Consider the following 19,591-nt stretch of genomic DNA (forward strand, 5'->3'; position numbering starts at 1 on the left):
AAGATCAAGTTGCTGTTAGAGCTGGTGTCAGATAAGGGCTCCACCTCTGCCTCATAGTTGGTAGCTTGTTGCTGCTCCCTCAAATAGCAGGAGGAGCCCATAAGGCTTGCCTTCCTTCTAAGGCTTGCCCACCCTCTCAAGTGAACAGCCTTCTAAAGGACCAGAGTCTTATGCAATCACACGGGCCCCAAGTCCCACCTTCTGACTGGATTCCGGAGGAACATTTAGACCACAGCACCATGTTTGTGTTTCCGTGGACAGTGTCTGGTTTAGTGGCCACAGATTATCTGTGGAACACCTGTCCAGGCGTCCAGCTATCTGCTGTGCCATGATGGGTTTGTGGTGTCTTTTGCTTGACACACATTTATTTTCTTGATGCTGGGGATTCAATCCAGAGCTGTGTATATGCTATGGAAGTATCCTACCATTGAGCCACATCCCAACCCACATCACCGGTTTTCTTCAGTGTCTGAGGGATGCCCCATTACTCCTCTGAGTACCTTTCCTGGTCTGTCTGACAAAGGATAAAGGACTCTAAGGAATTCTCACTTTCCATTTGGATCTGATGGAGCTCGCAAGTTTAAGTGAAGAGCCAGAGAGCCTCAGCTTCTCTTGAGGGGATTCACACGTGTGCTGTGCTTTCAATTGGATGTCTTTATATTCTTATGGAATCTCGTGGTGGAACAAGCCCCTCACTGGTACATTATCTTGCAGGACTATGAAAAAAGAACCATTAACGCACGCCTCATGTCTCCTCCAGGAAACCGTACCTGAGCCTCTCCTGCTTCGGCCTGTCTGAGTATCCCTGAGCCCACATGCTTTCATTATTATGAATACACAGAAACACTTATTTGTACGGGAACAGAAAAGCTGTAGTCAGACCTGTCTGCCTGCATTTCTGTGTATTTAGCTAGGGAGGTCTTAGTGGGAGATAAAAGGCTTCTTCCCTGGTCTGGGCTGGTCCAGCAGCGCTCTTCTTCCTCTGGGACCCGCTGTTGGAAAGATGGGCCCAGAACATCAAAGGTCAGAGGAAAAGTTTCTCCCTCAGCTGCAGCCAGGAAGCTGTCCTTTGCTGCGGAAGCCGGAGAACAAAGGGAACTCTACTCGCTGGGAAGGAACTGTGGGCCTGCCTTAGCTCTGTGCTTCTATTTTTAGTTACACATGGGTATCTCTGCAGAGTCCATGAAACCACCTTCTCAGAACAGCAGAGGATATTTAGGCAAATTTGGGGATTGTTTCATCTGCAGACCAGAAACCTTTATTTCCTCTAATAACAATATTTTTAAAAAGGGACTGGGAAATGGTTCCATATGCAAAGAGGACAAAGAGAACATAGTCCTATGTGACAAAGAAACAACCGCGAAGAAAAATGAGTAAATTATTTCACATTACTTAAAAAACAATGAAAAATATCAGAATTCTAGTGAAGAATGCTATGCTGTAAATCTAATTCTGGTCCAGGAGTGACTCTACTCATGCCTCACTTCGTGAGAGAGTGGCTTGATGCTCCCTGCACTCTGTATGACTTCCCGTTCCACAGGGCAGTAGTAGCCTGTGGCCCTGGGGCTCAGTGGAGATGACTGTAGCTGCTGTGCCCCAGTTCTTGGCATAAACACAAGCAGTTCCGTGACTCCCTTGGAACTGCTTCCTATCTCCTTGGTTGTTTGCCGCCTCCTATAACTTGGTCTTTGTCCTCAGATACTCCTGGTGTCCCACGCTACTCCACATCACACAGCACCTCTCCCTCTCCGGGCAGCACAACCTAGGGGCTCTGTGGGTGGCTGTGCCTTCTAGACCTCACAAAGAAAGGAGCTGCTTCTGGTCCACTTTCAAATAGACACTTGAAAGTACTCCACAGTTGGCTCTTACCTTTTGAATGATGTTTTTAATAAGGCTGCTTTTAATTCAAGTATCTATTTTGATGAACTTCATAATTAAGAGGGGTAAAAAAAACCTTGCAGCTGGAAAACATCACACACCAAGAGTAACCAGACCCAAAGTCTATGTATTTCAATGAACTTTTAATCAGTTAGAATATCTAGGGTTTTGTTGTTGTTGCTGTTTGTTTGTTTGTTTTTGTTTTGTGTGTGTGTTTGTGTGTGCTTTTGTTTTTGTTTTTTTTGTTTGTTTGGTTTTGTTTTTGTTTTTCGAGACAGGTTTTTTTTTTTTTTTTTTTTCTGTGTAGCCCTGGCTATCCTGGTACTCACTCTGTAGACCAGGCTGGCCTTGAATTCAGAAATCCATCTGCCTCTGCCTCCCGAGTGCTGGGATCAAAGGTGTGCACCACCGCTGCCCAAGAAAATCTGTTAGGAGGCTGTGATGCTTCACGCTGGAGGTTAAACTTTTCACTATTGGGTATGTTTTTATGCGTTTATTCACCACGAACACCGAAATCCCATGACACAGTTAGATCTAGAAAATCAGTGAGCTTTATACCATTCATCGGTGTCGCTTTTTCAGATGCTGGCATGCACATCTGTTTGTAGCTGTTCTCAGTTTGTGGGTCATGACCCCTTTGGGGGGGGTCACATATTAGATATCCTGCATATCAGATAGTTATGTCAAAATTCATAACAATAGCAAAATTAAAGTAGCAGTGAAAATAATTTTTTGACTGGGGATCACCACAACATGAGGGACTGTATTAAAAGGTCGCAGTATTAGGAAGGCTGAGGACCACTGGTCTAACCCATAATTTTGCCTTTTCTAAATTGATTTGGTTTTATTGGAGTGATAAAGTATCCTTAATATCTCTGACCTTGAATTATATTAGCTTGCCTTTGTGAGCTCTTAAATTAACCATAACTAAAGAAATACCCTGGAGTTGTAATACTTACTCCAGTTTCAGTATCAGTGTCAGAAGTCAGAAAATATTCTAAAAGTCACATTGAGAGACATGGTTAGGTTTTGCAGACTTAATAGAATTTCTGTACCAAGATAGTTAATTTTTATAATTTTTAGTATGTTTACTTTGTGTTGCAAAAAAGTAAAATTTTGATATTCCTTTTTCTGCACTATAAAAATATAAGAAACTTCTGGAAAACCTTGTTAGTACTCAACCAGAATTTCAGGAGTCTTGTATAAAATAAATCAATAAAGCTAGTCTTAAATGTTTTTTGAATTATCTATTTCAAACGATAAGTTTTTTTTTCAAATATTGACTATAGGCCTCCACTTTCCATACCTAAGACTTAAAGTCACACAGCCTCCAGTTAGTTAATATTTTACAGAAATGTATTCCCTGTGTATTCTCTGTGTTTTTATCTAGCAATTTATTTTATTCTTGAACATTCCTGAACACCCTGCGTCTTAAAGATTTTTTTCTATTGCTCTTGGAACAAAACCCCCAGCAAATATAACAAGAGATTCATTAGGGACCAGGTTTAGTATCACCATATATGGCAAAGTGTCTTGGTTCAGGTCTCTTCCTGTGTTCCTGTTAAGGCTGTGCTCCCCTGGGGCCAGCTGCTGACAGGCTCAACCTCTCTCCCTCTTGAAGGAGCAGCTGAACTGCTAAAAAGACATTTGGCACCTTTTAAGGGTGTCAGACATGTCTTTCTGCTCATGACTCCTTTTCTCTCAATCCTCACTTTCCAGTCTTCCTTTTCTCCCCCTCCCAATTCCTTCTTTCTTTCCTCTTTTAGTTTTATTTAATGCTGAACTTGTGCAACCTTAAGTTGCAAATCAATCTCTATCAAGTTGCAAATCTCATCTACCCTACAAGACTAGGTTTTATTATTTTTCAATTTTTTATTAGATATTTTCTTCATTTACACTTCAAATGCTATCCCAAAAGTCCCCTATACCCTCCCCCAACCCTGCTCCCCTACCCACCCATTCCCACTTCTTGGCCCTGGCGTTCCCCTGTACTGGGCATATAAAGTTTGCAAGACCAAGGGGCCTCTCTTCCCATTGATGGCCAACTAGGCCATCTTTTGCTACATAAGCAACTAGAGATATGAGCTGGGGGGGGGGGTGGTCGGGGACTACTGGTTAGTTCATATTGTTGTTCCACCTATAGGGTTGCAGACCCCTTCAGCTCCTTGGGTACTTTCTCTAGCTCCTCCACTGGGGGCCCTGTGTTCCATCCAATAGCTGACTGTGAACATCCACTTCTGTATTTGCCAGGCACTGGCATAGCCTCACACAAGATAGCTATATCGGGGTTATGTCTGCAAAATCTTGCTGGCATATGCAATAGTGTCTGTGTTTGGTGGCTGATTATGGGATGGATCCCCAGGTAGGGCAGCCTACTGGATGGTCCATCCTTTCATCTTAGCTTCAAACTTTGTCTCTGTAACTCCTTCCATGGGTATTTTATTCCATATTCTAAGGAGGAATGAAGTATCCACGCATTGGTCTCCTTTCTTCTTGATTTTCTTGTGTTTTGCAAATTGTATCTTGGATATTCTAAGTTTCTGGGCTAATATCCACTTATTAGTGAGTGCCTATCAAGTGACTTCTTTTGTGATTGGGTTACCTCACTCAGGTTTTATTTTATAATATAACTTGAAAATAGTTTTGGTTTTAGAAGCTACTTAAGCTCTCTTTTAAAAAAAATCTATCTATAGATGTGTGTGTGTCTCTGTCTGTCTGTCTGCTTGCATGTATGACCATATGTCTGTATGCATTTGTGCTTGCATGGAGGCCAGAAGAAGGTCTCAGATCTTTTGGAGTCAGAGCTACAGGTGCTTGTGGGATGCTTGGCTTGTTATATGGGTACTGGGATCTGAACTCTGGTAGTCATAATTGTGCAAGAAGCCCTGTGAAGAGCTGAGGCATCTACCCAGGCCCTATACGTGTATATGTTAGTTCAACTTCCTAGGTAGAACAGACATACATTTACATATATTATTTGAAAGATTTTTCAAATACTCTGCTCTGTGTAAGTGATGGAAGAGCTAATTCCAAAAAAGTCAAGCTACCTTAGATTTCAAGGTTTTATATCTGAAAATATCATTGTTATTTCTCCTTCAGATAGATGACTAAAGCAGTCCTGACTACATATTTTGTTGTGTCCTGAAATTTGATTTGAAATAAAAATAATGTATGGAATTCCTAAGAAATTAATAAAAATATTGGGAGAAAAAAAAGAAAGAAAAGAAACACTCCAACTTCATAATTATTAAAGAGTAGAGATTTCAATTAGTTAGCAACCTTACTTTCTCTAGATTAATTCATTTTGTGTTTGGGGGGGCTGAACCTTGTTTTGTGTTCTAATGCCATGAAAATGATAAGAAGCCAAAGCTCTCACTTTGATGTCCTGTCTAGTGTGGTCCATGAGAGAATTACTTTATATATACTCCACCCATCCAGAACTGAAATTTCTCCTTTTAGTTAATTTTATTTAATTTTTTTTTGGATGATGTGACTGAATCATATTGTGTTTTCTTCTCACGCAGGGCAGCCACTGATCACAATGTGGACAATACAACGGAAATACTCAGGGAGTGGCTGAAAAGTGTGCAGCGTCTATATCATTATGTGGAGTGGAGGCCTATGCACGAGCCAGAGTGAGTAATGCGAAGAGCAAAAACTCTTCCTCCTCCTGCGCTCCTTCTCATCTGAGCTTCCGATCTCGAGGGGGTGCCTGTGGATTTTCATTGCTATCCTTTCTGCATCTGACTTGCAAATGTGGCCTTTTCTTCTATTAATAGATTTGCACAACTCCCTGCTCTTCTGTGCTCCTGGGCTGCCAGCCAGGCTGTTCTCACCAGCATATAAATTATGATGGTGTTGTATGTTTTAAATATTGATTCTATTTATTGTTTTTTTTTTTAGGATGAACTGGCCTATTTTCATAAAATCATGGTGAAAGTTTATAAATCTTCCGCACATACCTTACTTTTAAGTTATGTCTTGAAGGTTATTGCAAAGCAATCATTGAAGGCGCTAACTCACTTTGAACTGCATAGTATTTGTCATATACTGCGATTATTTAGTCAATATTCTAGTGATGAACATATAGGCTATTTCACTCTTGACAGAGAAATTTCTTAGTCATTTCTAGCTCCATGTCAGATCATATATTTATATTAGTCTTGATTCTCTTGAGAAAGAGCAATAGGAAATATATAACATTATATACAGAGAATGCTATATATTGGTGATTTTTTTAGACTGGTTTATGTACTGGAGAATAGATAATCGAACAATGTCTGTCTGCCTGCATGCTAGACAGCCAGAGAAACCGGGGCGACTGAGTCCATGAAGCTGTAAGCCATAGGACAAGAAAAATGAACTTACAGCCCCGGGTGAAGGCCTGGGGACACATGGAGGGTTATATATTTGCAGCTCCATTGGAAGATTGAAGGAGCCAATGGTGTGGTGAAGGGAGTCAGCGCATGCTCAGTCAGCAAGCCTGCTTGTGTGGTCTAGTCTTCTCCTCTTTCTACCTTTGTACCTAGGCCCCCATATATTACAGTACCACCCACATTTAGGGTGGTCTTCCCCATCACTGGTGGTTCCCCATGCCAATCGTCTCTGGAAATGCGTGCACAAACATACCTGCAATTTATTAATCCCCTTAGTATCTCTCAAACCAATCAAGTTGGTCATCAAGATCAACAATCACAGTGTCATACGACCAGAGAAGTCTTCCTAAGACACAAACGTCATTTCTTTATAATACAAAGACTCAAATAGATCTCATGTACACACAGAACAAAGTCCAAACCCCAGAGACATACAAAGATTTCCAGATTTCCTGCTCTTTCGCAAAAACATATACTTTATCCAGAATGTCAAGTTTATTTCCAATGCCCAAGTCTGAAGCACACCCTGGAAGTGTTTTCTTCATTGTAACCAGCTATCATCCTAACTCACAGACAATAGAGAAAGGGGTCATTTTATTCACCTGTAAAGAACTTTTTACTTAGATTGCTTATTTTCTATGCTGTCCTTTTGACATGATTCATTGAGTTAGTCTTAATTAACTGGAATGTATTCAAACTTTTTGAAATTAGCCATGAGCTTTTGGCAAGGTATACAATATACAAATGCTGTCTATTTCCCCCAACTCTGTATTTTTAGAAGGCACCAAATCAAAATATGCTGGAAAAACAAATTAGTGAATAAAATAAAAAATAAATGTATTTTGTTCCCAAGGCAACTATGATTCCAGTTTCAAGATTTATAGACGTTGAATGAATAAGTAGCCTGCGTTTCCGCACAAGAAAAGCCATTTATTAAAAGCCAAATGTATAGAGTATCAACAAATGTCATTGCAGAAGAAATATTTTCTAGACTCTGCCATATACATATATAAGCACTCATAATAGTTGAATACATACAAGTATATGTAATATCTAAAATCCAAGTCTATGGTCTACATATTAAGCAAATTTACCAATTAAGTTTGAACACTATAAAAGATTGTAAAAAGCTCTTGGGTATTTCTTGGATGCAATTTAGCCCACTCTTAAAAATGTTACACAGGAAGACTCTGAAGCTCTACTTTGCTTCCCAGATATGTCCTCTGTCGCCAGGCTTTTACTTTATATATTATATGCCAAGGTCAGTGTGAAAAACATTTCATAAGGCATTAATTTTTGGCAATATAGTCAGAAAAGCAGGAATTCCAGTAATTCCCACTGAAACAGTAATTGAGGAAGATATTCCAGAGAGTTCCTGGGTTGCATGTGTTTCATTTGTATAGTTACAGTCTCGATGTTTTGTGACTTTTCATGTGTTAAGGCAAACATACTGCGCATGCACCTCCAAGACTGTGAAGTGGCAACCAGATGGAGTGACAGTTATATCCACCTCTGAGATACAAGCTGAGAGCTTGCAGAAGGATCTAGAGCACGCACTGAATCATTGTGGCCATTTACAAGTCTAGCTATCTCATGATGTCAACAGAAATCTCTAGAACATTATGTGTCTGCTCCATCATTTCACAAGACAGGCTAATGTGTTAAACTTTATTGAATCATTTACTGAGAGCTTAACAAGTAATCTAAGCCTTTGATTTTTGTAAGACACTCATGCCTTTAACCTGTACTTTCACATTTATCTGATAAGGTATATTAAGTATCTAAGAATATAAGCTTTGGGGAGTAACTGCCTGGATATGAATTCTGGTGGTATCACTTATTATAACACTAGTTATTCTATACCAGTATTGTTGTCTCTGAAACCGAGAAAAATAGTAGGATTACTTCATAAGCCAATAATAATAATAATAATAATTAGAGCTTGCTGAAGAAAAGCCAGGCACAGTGGCTATTATATACTTTATAATTACAAGGCTGGTGCAGGGGGATACTTAAATCTAGGAATTCAAGATCAGTCTCAGCAACACCGTGAGACGTCTCTCATCTCAAAGAAGGAAGAGGAGGAGGACAAAGAGGAAGAGGAGGAAAACCCACTGATGTATTTTATATACTGTTATGTTCAGTGGGAAACAAATTTCTAAATCTCTCATTGTTCCAGTTTGCTTATCTGTGATATAGAGTTGATGTTTCCTGGTCTCTTGTGCCTTGTCCCTAGAGTGGCGGAGGAGTCATTGCATACACACACCAAGGGCCTGGCTACATCCATGCAGAATGCAGACACTCAGTAAATTCTTCTTTCAGGTCTTACCCTGATGAAATCGGACCAAAGCACTGGCCAAACTCCCGGTTTTCTCACGTCATGAAACTGCGACAAGCAGCCCTTCGAACTGCGAGGGAAAAATGGTCAGATTACATCCTGGTAAAAACAGATGCTTGATTCCTTGACAACCGTTTTCAAAAATGTATCTGCAACGGGGAAGTGGTACCCAGGGAAGAGTCAAAACGTGATTTTGTTTAGGCCTCACCTTTCCCATGAAAGGTTCAAGGGAAAACTCTTGGGTTAAATAGTATATAATACCTGGCCTTCATCTCAGGTGCCCTTTGGAATGCCTTTGCAGTGAGTTGTGTGGACGGTGGGGTGTGTTTCGTATCACAGACATAAGGAGCTCTGAATCATCTTAGTAGGTGAAGCAAGAGACAATGTCTTAATGGCTTTTGTAAGAATTTTAGAGACATAAGAAAGGATTATATACAATGAGATCAAAATGAGCACATTTGACAGTCTTCCTTTTTATCCATTGGATGATCTGGGAAATGGGATCACCTGTTTGTCTTCCTGGACACTACCTGGGTCTCACACAGAATTCCTCTCCCTGAGGAGGTTCCAGTGCAGCCCTGAGAGCTCACAGAGTGCTTCAAACAAATGAGGGATTTGATGACCAGAAGTCATGCACCCTCACCCTCCATGAACCCCCTCAGTCGGAAAGGATGTCTCCTGCCTAAGGAGAAAGGGGCCACCAGCCCTTGTCACAGAAGCCTTTCCTCCATGGGTTTGTTGAGCAAATGTTTTCCACATGACAGAAGAAATGAGGCTGAGATCATCATATTACACTTATGAGTAACTGATTTCACAGCCTCTGAGTCCTGTAGTAAGTGGATGCTTCTAATCTAATGCCACTTCCTGGTCCCCTGACCACTTGGAAAAAGGCAGCTTGATAATATTTTAGAAACATTGACAACACATGTAACTTCACAGAAAGTTTAAAATTGCACGACAGTATTTAATGTTATGTGCAACTTGTAAAATGTTAGTAAAATCTATAAACTCTAAACCATAAAATTTTTCGTAATCAAATTGACTAATGATGTTTCTGGTTATTTGTAAATTATAATCACATAAAATACAAAATCTATTGTTTGAGCCTTTTTGATGCAAATATTTCTCTGATAGAATCTGATTCTGTCTCTATAAATGAATCAGTGCCAACATGAACTTCTCTGCTGAGAAACATGACATTGGCATGCGTGGGTTGATAAAATGACATTTAAACAAAATTCCTATTTGTGGCATTGCAACAGCACCAGGGATCTGCTATGGCCATTTTGGCAACTCACTACTGTCGAAAACCTAAATAGGATTCCTGATGGATACTGAGGCTGGGCACTGGGTATGTGTTTGCATGAGTCTGAGAGGGCTGAGGAACCACTGACATCTCGAACTTAAATCATTTACCAGTGTGTAACTTGTGTCCTCTTGATTTTTTATGTACCGACTGAGGCAGTACTAGTTCACAGTTTAGAGCTGAACATGGGAAGGTAGATTAAATACGTCTGACTGATTGAAAGCTTCCCAGCAGAGTTCAGGACCCTTTAGCTGTGCTGAATCATTGAACCTTTCTCCTGATCTTGTCCTTCTCTTTTCCTAGTTCATAGATGTCGACAACTTCCTGACTAATCCACAGACCCTGAACCTAATGATTGTAGAAAACAAGACCATCGTGGCGCCCATGCTGGAGTCCCGGGGTCTATACTCTAACTTCTGGTGTGGAATCACGCCTCAGGCAAGTCTTTTGAGTAACCAATGGAGGCTGTGAGTGTTGAGAGGGCAGGACCACATGAACAGTAGCCTGCTCTTCCTTCTCACCTCCTCCTTAGATGGATGCGTTGTCACTGATGGTCAAGAAAGGCGGTGAATCTACCACATCAAAGACCATAGCCCAGTAGGCATTGTTATCAACAAAACACTCTAAAGAGCTGAGTGCTAGAAGCTTCAATTAACCATTGACGTGTAACAGATTTTCTATCCCTTTTATCCAGTTCAGGGATTAATTCATTTTTTGCCAAATATCAACATAAGAACACATTAGAAAAAAGTACAAAAAAGTATTTTTTAAAAAGTTTAAAAGTCAAAACTATCCATCCCACCACTATAAAGCAACATCATAGACACAAATTTGCATTTCTTTAATGACCATGTCATCACCAAAGGCTATCTGTAATTTACTCAAACTTCTTCTTACTTTGAACATTCAAGTTGTTTACAACCATTTTTAACAATTATAATTACCATATTGTGGATGCACAATTTTTTGCACCTATCTATGATTTCCTTAACATAATTTCTTGGCTTAGTTACTAGTCATTAGTTACTAGTCATTAGTTACTAGTCATTAGTTACTAGTCTTAGTTACTAGTCATTAGTTACTAGTCATTAGTTACTAGTCTTAGTTACTAGTCATTAGTTACTAGTCATTAGTTACTAGTCTTAGTTACTAGTCATTAGTTACTAGTCTTAGTTACTAGTCATTCGTTACTAGTCTTAGTTACTAGTCATTAGTTATTAGTCTTAGTTACTGCTATGAGAGGACACCATGACCAAGGCAACTTTTTAAAGAAACTTTTAAATTAAAGGCTTGCTTATAGTTGTAAAAGGTTAGTACACGATTGTCATGGGAGGGAGCATGGTGCCAGGCAGGCATGACACTGCAACAGTAGCTGAGGGTTCATATGATCCATATATTAAAGGCATACAGAAAGGAGAAAGGAGAAAAGAGAAAGAAAGGAAAGGAGAAAGGAGAAGAAAGGAAAAAGGAGAAAAGGAGAAAAGAGAAAGGAGAAAGAAGGAGAAAGGAGAAAAAGGAGATGAGAGAGAGAGAGAGAGAGAGAGAGAGAGAGAGAGAGAGAGAGAGAGAGAGGGGAAGGGCTTGGCTTAGGCTTTTGAAATCTCAAAGCCCAGCTTCCTAATCCTTCCCTAACAGTTCCACTAACTGGAGACCCAACATTTTAAAATAAGCTTATGGTGGCCATTATTTATTATTTATTTATTTATTATTAGATATTTTCTTTATATACACTTCAAATGCTATCCCGAAAGTTCCCTATACCCTCCCTCCACCCTACTCCCCTACCTACCCACTCTGGATTCTTGGCCCTGGCATTCCCCTGTACTGGGGCATATAATCTTTGCAAGACCAAGGGGCCTCTCTTCCCAATGATGGCCGACTAGGCCATCTTCTGCTACATATGCAGCTAGAGATATGAGCTCTGGGGGGTACTGGTTAGTTCATATTGTTGTTCCACCTATAGGGTTGCAGACCCCTTCAGCTTATGGAGGCCATTCTTATTCAAACCACCAGAGAAGTGGAATCACTGTGTCAAAATGTATTCCGATAGTCTTTGATAAACATCGGCCAATTTATTTCCATAGAGTTCTGAGAATTGGCATAGACACAGAAGCTTGCTCTTCTTTTTTCTTTTTTTTGCTTTAGTGTTTTTTTTTTTTAATGAAAAATAGTGGTACAAAATTTCAATTTGATGTAAGAGCTGAGGCATAATTAAGAAGCAAATTTTTAATATCATCTCAGGAATTACAAGATTGTTAAATGATTCATTAACTTAGATATACAGAAATAAAGATACAAATATTAAGACAATTATTTTTTTCTGCAAACCAGTCAGATGCTAATGGGCATCCCCACAGACCAGATTTCTATCACTTGTGTACTGAACTGTAGCATTGTATTTTTTTTTTACAGGAATTTGAGTCCTAAAAATTTTTTTTCTATTTTTATGGAACTTCTCCCACTTGATCCTTGTTTTTGACATTAACTGCAATAAAAAGCAAACGCTGAGTAACAAAATGATATTTCACTTGATGTGTTCCAAAGGAACTAGATAAACAATTTAATATGTGTCCCTGGCACGTGAAAAGTGATGTGTTAATTTGTAGTTAACATGATATTGAAAGCATCATGAGAAGGAAAAACAGTTTTAGCTTTTTTGACAAATAAAATAAGTCAAAACCAACTATTATTTTTAAAGATGCAACTCTTTTATTAAAAAAATAAAAGATCAGAAACAGTTCTGACATTTCAAGTGGAATTAATAGGATTTCTAGTGCTATAAGGTGTATTTTTGGACTGTAGGTAACTGTGACTAACTTATCTTTAGGCAAGGGGTGGGGTGCAGGGGAGCAAAGTCATCCTTTCTCTGTAATGGTTGTAGTTAGACCTTTGTGAATTATCCACCTTCTATTATCTTCTTCTTCTTCTTCTTCTTCTTCTTCTTCTTCTTCTTCTTCTTCTTCTTCTTCTTCTTCTTCTTCTTCTTCTTCTTCCTTTTTTGTTTTTTGGGGTTTTATTTTGGTTTTGTTTTTTTGAGACAGAGTTTCTTTGTATAGCCCTGGCTGTCCTGGAACTCACTCTGTAGACCAGGCTGGCCTCGAACTCAGAAATCTGCCTGCCTCTGCTTCCCAAGTGCTGGGATTAAAGGCGTGCGCCACCACTGCCTGGCTTTCTATTATCTTCTTGCAAATAACCTTAATTCATTACAGAATAGAAAACCTGATACACCTGAACAGTTTCCTCTTGAGGTCATACACAGTTAAACAGGTTCAAGGTTATATTTAGTTAGTACTTTGGCTAAATTACATAGAATCTGTTCCCCAAACCTATGTTATTGCTTAGTACTTTGTTATGTTTTGGAAAAACAAGTTGAACTACCCAAATCTGTCGCCAATAAAACTTCTCCATGCACATTATTTTTTTCTTTTTTATATTAGATATTTTCTTCATTTACATTTCAAATGCTATCCCCTTTCCCAGTTTCCTCTCTGAAAGTCCCCTATACCCACCCCCCACCCTGCTCCCCAACCCATCCACTCCCGCTTCCTGGCCCTGGCATTCTCCTATACTGGGATATATAATCTTCGAAAGACCAAGGGCCTCTCCTTGGCTTTTCAAAAATTGAAGTTAAAAATGTGAATTTCTACCACATCTTTTTCTGTAGTAAGATCTTAAATCTTAGATATCTGTTGCAGCAAATGTCAATGATTGTTTTATTTCAATTCGTAGTGAATTAGACACATAAATTAAGCTGACCAATATAATATATCCCTATAAGGCAAAAATGTAATAAAGGGGAAATGTATTCTGATGGCTAGCAAGCTAAATTCTGTCTCTCTTTTTATGTTTGGTTAAGCTTTTGATGAGGAATGAGGCCATTATATGATGGATACTTAGTAAATGACTTTTGCAGAGGGAACCTTAACTGGTAGGATGTTCTAATTTTTATGATGTAAATAAATACTTTCATACAAAGAGCTACAATGCAGCCTCTTGATGAAATGATTTTTTTCAGTATAGAATAAAGTTTATTCAGGGCATGGGGAGGGGAGTTGAGAGATTAGTAGAGACAGAGAAAGGGAGAGAGAGGGGGAGAGAGAGAGAGAGAGAGAGAGAGAGAGTAGAGGAGTAGAAGTTGGCTATGAGCACGTGGAGAGAAAGAGGGGGGAAGAGGACAGAGTGGGAGCAAGAAGGCAAAAGAGCAATGAGATGGTAATTAAAAATGCATAGTAAGGCAGGCATGGTGACCCCAGTACTTAGGCAAGAGGATGAGAGGTCCAGAGTATAGGGTTAGGGAAGTGGCTTCATGTTTCCTGTATGTGCATAGGACCCACCCATGTAAAAAGAGCTGGGCATGGTACCATGTGTGCCTATAACCCCAGTGCTATTGGGAGTGGAGCCAGTAGGATCACTGCAGAGTGCTGGTCACCAGCCCAACTCCAGGATCACTGAGATAACCTGTCTTAAAAGAATACGAAGGAGAATGATGGAGCCTGATACCTGTTAAGGAAAGTATTGGCTCAGAACCTCCAAGACAAAGTTCTCAGTACAAATGAGATGTATTCGTTTCAGATTGACAGAGGGCAGGGGAAAAGAGACAAAGACTGGAGATAGAGGATGAGGAAGAAGGGAACAAGGGAGAGGGAGGACCAAGGACTGCCTCTGGATAGTGAGGAGACAGTTTATATGACAGTTTATAAAGGTAAAACAGAAAACTGTATTAGGATGAGGTGTTTAATTTTAATTGGGAATGTAAATTAGGTGCACCAAAGGGAGGTTTTGATTGTTGGCCTTCCATTCTTTGATAGCTGGACCTTGGCAGTCAGCCTCGAGAGGAGGAAGTGGCCAAATAAGGGAGTAGACCTTGGTGGCTAGCTTGAGGAATGTAAACTAAGGGATTTTTATCAAGGCAGAGGGAATGGAGCTGGGGCAGGGCCAGCGGCAAGGCCTGCCAGAGCTATGCCTGCCACACTTGAGCTGGCCAGAGTCCCTTCAATACTTAATGTCCTCCTGCCCTCCGTGTGCACTCATGGCTGCATGCACTTTCCCCAAACACACGTGTATCATGCATATGACCAGACACATGTTACATGACAAGACTTTTCCTGGAGTGATGCTCCACATACATCTACTCACCTCAGATACGGAGCACGTGACAGACCAATGTACAAATATCACCAAAGCCCACTCCAGCACAGGTGACAAGTCACAAAAGCTGGGAGTTGTCCCTTCCAAATTATTCAGTGGATCTGAACCACCTCTTCCAGGCAGCTTAAGGGGTTGAGGTTCTGCTTCGCCCAGGCAGCTGTTTTGGTCTCCCAATCCTCTTTGCAGCTTGCCTTGTCTTCTGAGAGAATTCCCTGCAGCTAGTCTGAGAATGACTCCTAGCAGAATTATTGCTTACTCTGGCCTGGAGGTTCTCAGAGAATCTAATCAGTTTCAGGGACTTCCTGAAGATATTTTGAGTTGTTTATCTTCCAGCTTAAGAAGCTTCCCTAGAGGATGGAATGTTTCAATCTCAGTGGAAACATAATACACAATACATACACTCACACACATGCATATACATACACACAGAGAGAGAGACAGGCAGAGAGAAAGACAGACAGAGAGAGATTAATTCAAGGCCAGTGAGCACAACGGTACATATTTATAAATCCCAGAATTTGGGAAGTAGAGGAAGAGGGTCCGTAAATCATGATCGTTCTCAACTGCTTAAGGAAGTCAGAGCATAGGCTACATGAAATTTGTCTCAATCAGAGCAGAAACAGAAAACAAGAGTTCAAGGCTAGTTTAAACTACATTATAAAGCCTTGTCCCAAAACCCAAGTTCTCACCAGAACAGTGTTAACATGACTTTTGCTTTTACACATTTTAATCTTGCCAAACTCCTGATAATGTAGTATTCATTGGCTCCAACACAGCACTAGACCAGAAATTTCTGATTGTGATTATATTTCTTGGTCCTAAGAGCTTTTGAATGATTCTTACCATCTACTGGACTTTGAGGAAGTGACACACTGATATGTAGAAAGTTTATTCCAATTCTTGGGAGAAAACATCATATTAAGTTAGAATAAACTCTCCATTAACCATCTGCAATGCTCTACTGGGCAGGGCCACTTGAGGCTTGTTTCTGGTAAGTTCTGCTTTGCCACCAGCAACAGGGGTGGGAGGAGGTTATCCTGGTGAGTGCAGCCTGCAAGTTTCTGTTAGTTCCTCATTAAAAGCAAGTAGGAGAAATGTGCTCATTTATTTTGCAGAGCAAAACTCAATTCTGTACAACTTGGGCCAATTATAACCTTCCTCATCTGGGTCTGGCTTTCTTCCATTCCAGTCCATTTTCAACTTGGACAGGAACGGAAATGGCCAGTAACTTCATCAGCTCAAGGCAGGCCTACTTTCCAGATCCTTTAAACACATCCAAAACAAAAAGATCTTGGCATGGTGTGGCTAATGAACAGGACTTATTACCAATAAACTTTCGTTCTTCTGGAAGAATGAAACAGCTTCTTTTGTGTCCACCTCTCTTTGTGAAGCAAGCTGACTCTCTTTTTCTCTCTGGTTTTTTCCGTACCATCCTTTCTCCCAGGATACTATATGATTCATACTCCTCCTAAACTTTCCAAGTGTCTCATCCTGACACTACTCCTAGCAGTATTGACTTCAGTCTGTAGGGAGCCTCTTGAAGAACCCCACCCCACCCCCTACCATCCCCCAAGCCCCCCCCCACACGTGCCTTCATTAAAGAACTCTCGTAGACTGAAGCATTAGCAGAAGCCAATGCTCTAAGATCCCATAGCTAGCAGGTGGTGAATCTAAGGTGAATTAAGATGAATCTAAGACACTGTCTTAGGGTTTTACTGCCGTGAACAGACACCATGACCAAGGCAACTCTTATTAAAAAAAAAAAAAAAAAAAAAAAAACAACATTTAATTGGGCCTGGCTTACAGGTTCAGAAGTTTAGTCCAGTATCATCAAGGCAGGAGTATGGCAGTGTTCAGGGAGGCATGGTGCAGGAGGAGCTGAGAGTTCTAAATCTTCATCTGAAGGCCGCTAGCAGATACTGGTTTCCAGGCAGCTAGAATGAGGGTCTTAAAGCCCACACCCATAAGACCACACCTACTCCAACAGGGCCACACCTTCTAATAATGCCACTCCCTGGGCTGAGCATCTACAAACCATCACAGACTCAAATCTCCCAAGTCCCAGTTTGTGATCCTTCAACCTTATCATAGGGGGTGCTTGGGTTAGTAGTCAGGTGAACTGTTCCACACTCTGAAAGGCGTATCACAGAAGTGGATGAAGGTGAGGTACCTGATGCATGGTGCCGACATCACTACCAGAAATGCACCATAAATGAGTAGGCATGCATAAATACTTAGAACCTTGAGTACCCAGGGAGCATCGTGTGCTTCACAGGAGTCTTGTGAAACTTTCCAGTCGGCCCCCTGAGCCTGCATCTCCTACAGTATGTTTTTAAAATGCCTTTCAAAGCTTCTACATACTTTAAAGTATATTGGAATTTTTTAATCATTGTCTTTATGATTGGTACTGCTGGACTAGAGGTCCTCTGCAAGATTTTACCTACCACACGGGCTAAGCCTGTGCCATATCATTTATTAACTCTCCATCATTTACCTTAATGCCTGGGTCACAGCAGCTGCTCGATGAGTTATTTGTTGAATAGACAATTAAGTTTGGATGGGAAACAAATTGAGTCACACCAACGTTACTGAAAACCAATGAGAAGACAGGTTGAATTGTGTTCTCACACTGGAGAAAATGCTAAAGCAGGGGGTGGGGTCCCCCAAAGGTGCAGAGCTCTGAAAAAAAACCCAGATGTATATGTGGAAATAATGTATGTTTCAAAAATGTTAACCAAGTGTAACATAGTCATTTCAATGCTAGCCAATACTGGCTGATGCTTTCTTGTTGCTAGGCATTACTCTAAGTACTTCATAGTTTCACCTTACTTAATGATATGAGGAAGAACCTCTGGGGTAGATAATACTGTCTGTTCCTGTTTCAGAGCTCAGGAAAGAGACATAGCAAGGTCAGGCCAGGCGAGACACCTATAATAATAAGAAGCCAAGGAAAGGCTTGAACACAGAGGGTGTGGACCAGAACACGTATCCATACTTGCCTGCTCTGGCCCCTATTTTTTAATATTAGTCCTTCATATTTAATCATAAGCTAATATCTACTATACTTTGTGAAAGTATTAAATCAACAGAAATGAAATAAAATGGTTCCTGCTATTAGAGCCCCTCTATATTTTAAGTGCAAGTTAATTTCTTGAGTTCATTTAGAAATTTCTAATTCACGGTAATAAAAGTGGCAACACTGGAGATTTCTATTGCCCTGTGATGGCCTAGAGGGTCCAGATGCCTGGATAATGATGCCTTCAGATGAGAGGACATGGTCTCTCTACTTGCTCTTTTCCAGGGCTTCTACAAGCGGACCCCCGACTACCTTCAGATTAGAGAATGGAAGAGGATGGGCTGCTTCCCTGTCCCCATGGTCCACTCCACCTTCCTGATTGACCTCAGGAAAGAGGCCTCTGACAAGCTGGCTTTCTACCCCCCACACCAGGACTACACCTGGACCTTTGATGACATCATCGTTTTTGCCTTCTCCAGCAGGCAAGCAGGTACTGTCTATGCTGGGCTGTGGGCTGCCATAGAACACTGCAAGTGACCCACTTCTGCATACTGTGTTTATTTTAAAACACACCTAACTCAATTTCAACTCTGTTAGAGGCAATGAGGTGCTTGTAGTAACCATGCCAGAATCCTCTGTGTTGCTGTCCCCGGCCACCAAAGATCTCAAGAGTCAGGGCTGGCAGCCATACAGGACTCTAATCCTGTTTAGTGAGGATCTAAGTTGATGAAAAAGATAAAGATACTTGGGTCCTTGAAAATCTCACTGACTCTCTAGAGCTAATGATATTGTTGTTGCTAATTACAAGAATTCTATTGTTAAATTGGAACCTAGAACAACACCGGTAAAGTCCCCAGGTTTCACAAATGGAACTGTTTCTTCTCAGAAATAATCTGTGCCACTGTAGTGCCTCTGCCCCACAGTTCTTAACAGCCCAGATTCTTTCCTCATTACTATTCCATAATTCAGGAAGCATTATCCTTAGTTGTAGGATTCAAGATACCCCACCACCCAGGATGCATCCATCCATCCTACATTGACTTGTGGGGCTCTTCCCCTGTCAGAATCCAGCCCAGCCCAGCCCAGCCCAGTCCAGAAGTTGAACTCAGCACTTCTGTGCAAGTCTCCTCAGTGAGAACTTAGCAAGAGGTCTCTGCCTAACTGGGAGGGCTCAGGATGTCATTGGTATTCTGAGCAGTTGAGAGAAAACCCAACTCTCTCGCTGCTGAGAACAGATATTGGAGGTAATCAGCAGTCTCAGCCTCCGTGTGTGTGCAAAGAGAGGCAAAGCCAGACTTAGGTACCCGGTGAGTTACTAGACAACCGTTGCCACTGGAGTTTGTGAGCTTCTTGACAAAGCCACATCAATAGGAAGGAAAGGGGTTTTGATTTGGTTTGCTTTTTCTTTTTTTCTCTCTTTCCTTCCTCCCATTCCAGGTCAGGAGGATTCATGGTGTTACTAAGGCAAACTCACAGGCCCTCCTGATAGCCCTCGGGCCTATTAGCAATGTATCACTTGGCCTCTAACA

The 19,591-nt window shown here is 40.8% G+C and overlaps 1 protein-coding gene across 1 annotated transcript in view; it reads left to right on the forward strand.

Annotated features, from left to right (window-relative positions):
• Colgalt2 (collagen beta(1-O)galactosyltransferase 2) overlaps positions 1-19,591 on the forward strand; it is a 113,519-nt gene that overhangs the window by 67,864 nt on the left and 26,064 nt on the right. Inside the window, exons 2-5 of the mRNA XM_021167369.2 lie at positions 5,403-5,513; positions 8,577-8,694; positions 10,202-10,336; positions 18,348-18,552. Of these exons, the coding sequence (XP_021023028.1) occupies positions 5,403-5,513; positions 8,577-8,694; positions 10,202-10,336; positions 18,348-18,552 (569 nt within the window). The remainder of the gene's footprint in view (positions 1-5,402; positions 5,514-8,576; positions 8,695-10,201; positions 10,337-18,347; positions 18,553-19,591) is intronic.

Source organism: Mus caroli, unplaced genomic scaffold (assembly GCF_978045245.1).
Source record: "Mus caroli unplaced genomic scaffold, Mus_caroli_1 scaffold_1, whole genome shotgun sequence".
In the NCBI taxonomy this organism is placed as follows: Eukaryota; Metazoa; Chordata; class Mammalia; order Rodentia; family Muridae; genus Mus; species Mus caroli.